The 1751-nt window shown below is 51.3% G+C and overlaps 1 protein-coding gene across 1 annotated transcript in view; it reads left to right on the top strand.

Moving 5' to 3' along the window:
* The first annotated feature begins 6 nt into the window (after positions 1-6).
* Positions 7-1751, top strand: part of RTCA (RNA 3'-terminal phosphate cyclase) — a 23828-nt gene continuing 22083 nt past the window's right edge. The window contains exons 1-2 of the mRNA XM_019501690.1: positions 7-32; positions 153-253. Coding sequence (XP_019357235.1) covers positions 24-32; positions 153-253 — 110 coding nt within the window. The 5' untranslated portion in view covers positions 7-23. The remainder of the gene's footprint in view (positions 33-152; positions 254-1751) is intronic.

The raw sequence follows: 1751 nt of genomic DNA on the forward strand, positions 1-1751 counted from the left end.
GGGCGGAGGTGGATGGTGGGATCATGGAGGGGGTGAGTGCGAGCCGGGCCCTCCCTGGCGACGGGCCGCGGGGCACGGATCCGGCGAGCCGCTGCGGTGAGGCCGCCTGGGGCCCCGATGCCGCTCAGCCCGGGCCTCTCTCTGTCTTGCAGGGTGGTCAGATCCTGCGCGTCTCTACGGCCCTGAGCTGCCTGCTGGGGCTGCCCCTGCGGGTGCGGAAGATCCGGGCTGGGAGGAGTCAGCCCGGCCTTAGGTAAGGCCCCCGGCCGGCAGGACCGGGAGACCAGCCCTTACCACAAGGGGACAGGGAAAAGGTGCCTGAAGCCAGGGCAGTCTGCACCGCTCTCGCAAATCCCTCCCTGCTGTGGAGGAGGTAGGGAGGCTGGCAGACCTAGTGCTACCATGGGATGCCAGCCCCTGCTGCGGTCACTTCTCCAGAGGACAGCAAGGTGAAGCTGGCTGCCCCATGTCCCTCCCAGCCGCTACAGCAGGGGTGGGCAATTACTTTGGGCGGAGGGCCGCTTACTGAGTTTTGGCAAGCCGTCAAGGGCCACGTGACAGGCAGCCAGGAGTGGATAAACACTAGTTTTCTAAATTTTGTAGGGGTCCTGTGGGCTGGGTAGAATGGCCTGGTGGGCTGCATCTGGCCTGCGGGCCACACCTTGCCCACCCCTGCACTACAGGGGTGCCAGGAGGTCTCTGGAAGAGAGCTGTGCAGACAAGGCTGCTCTCTTAGGAAAGGATTCACTACTTTACTCCAGAAACCCTTGAAATCCCAATCTAGACACTTCGTGTAACCCTGGTGGGCTCTGGCACCAAGGGAAGCATCCGCTCTCTCACTGTTGTTCTCCCCAGTACGATTTGTAATGGGCAAACCATTATTTGAAGTTTCATCTCCCAAAATGGACTCTGTCCCCATTTCCCTCCACCTGAATCTGATGCCAGATTCCCATCGGAAAGGTTGACTGTTTCACCTGCCCCAGGGGAGAGGCCACAGCCGCACAGGGCAGGGAAGCTATGGTGTCATTAAGGTCAAGGTTTTGGTTAGGTCTCCTGGGTCATCTCTCTCCTGCCTGATGGGCAGGAGGAATCTCTCCCTTCCTCCCCACTTTCAATACTTAGATTAGAAGTGGGTGTGAAAAGGATCACTCGTAACCACTAGGCAGACTTCAGGTCACAACATGAGACTTCAAATATGATTGAGCCTGTAAAATGTCTTGCTGAAATGCACACAACAATCTTCCATCCTTAGAAAGAGAGGATTTATATAAGTTTAGGTTCCCATAAGGTTGTTATATTTGGTTTTAAAAAGCTGCCTAAGGCCATATGCTTTTTTTTCCCCACTATGGAAACTTTAATAACTTTTGCTACATGTACTTCTCTCTCTCAATTATTCAGTAATTAATATTCCTGTGTATGTCTACACGTCTGTTCTTTTATGAAATCTGTTTTCCTTTGATTTGTGATGTATTATTATACTCACATCAGTGAGTTACAAGACCTGACATGTAAAGAACAGAGAAAATTATACTGATTACATTTTAATCTGAATTACAGCTAAGGACAATCTTTAGCAGTCCTAAACAGCAGGCTTTGTGTATGTACTTAAGCAGAGTTCAAATTGCATTTTGACTGATAGAGGTGGTCTGCAAAAATAATTGGTCTGCCCATCACAATACCCTTATAAAATCAGAGACCTCCCAGGTTATGATTTTCAAATCTTATAGAAGCGCCTCGTGTCTCTTATTCAT

This window comes from Gavialis gangeticus, unplaced genomic scaffold (assembly GCF_001723915.1).
Source record: "Gavialis gangeticus isolate Ggan-Ray unplaced genomic scaffold, GavGan_comp1, whole genome shotgun sequence".
Taxonomy (NCBI): domain Eukaryota; kingdom Metazoa; phylum Chordata; order Crocodylia; family Gavialidae; genus Gavialis; species Gavialis gangeticus.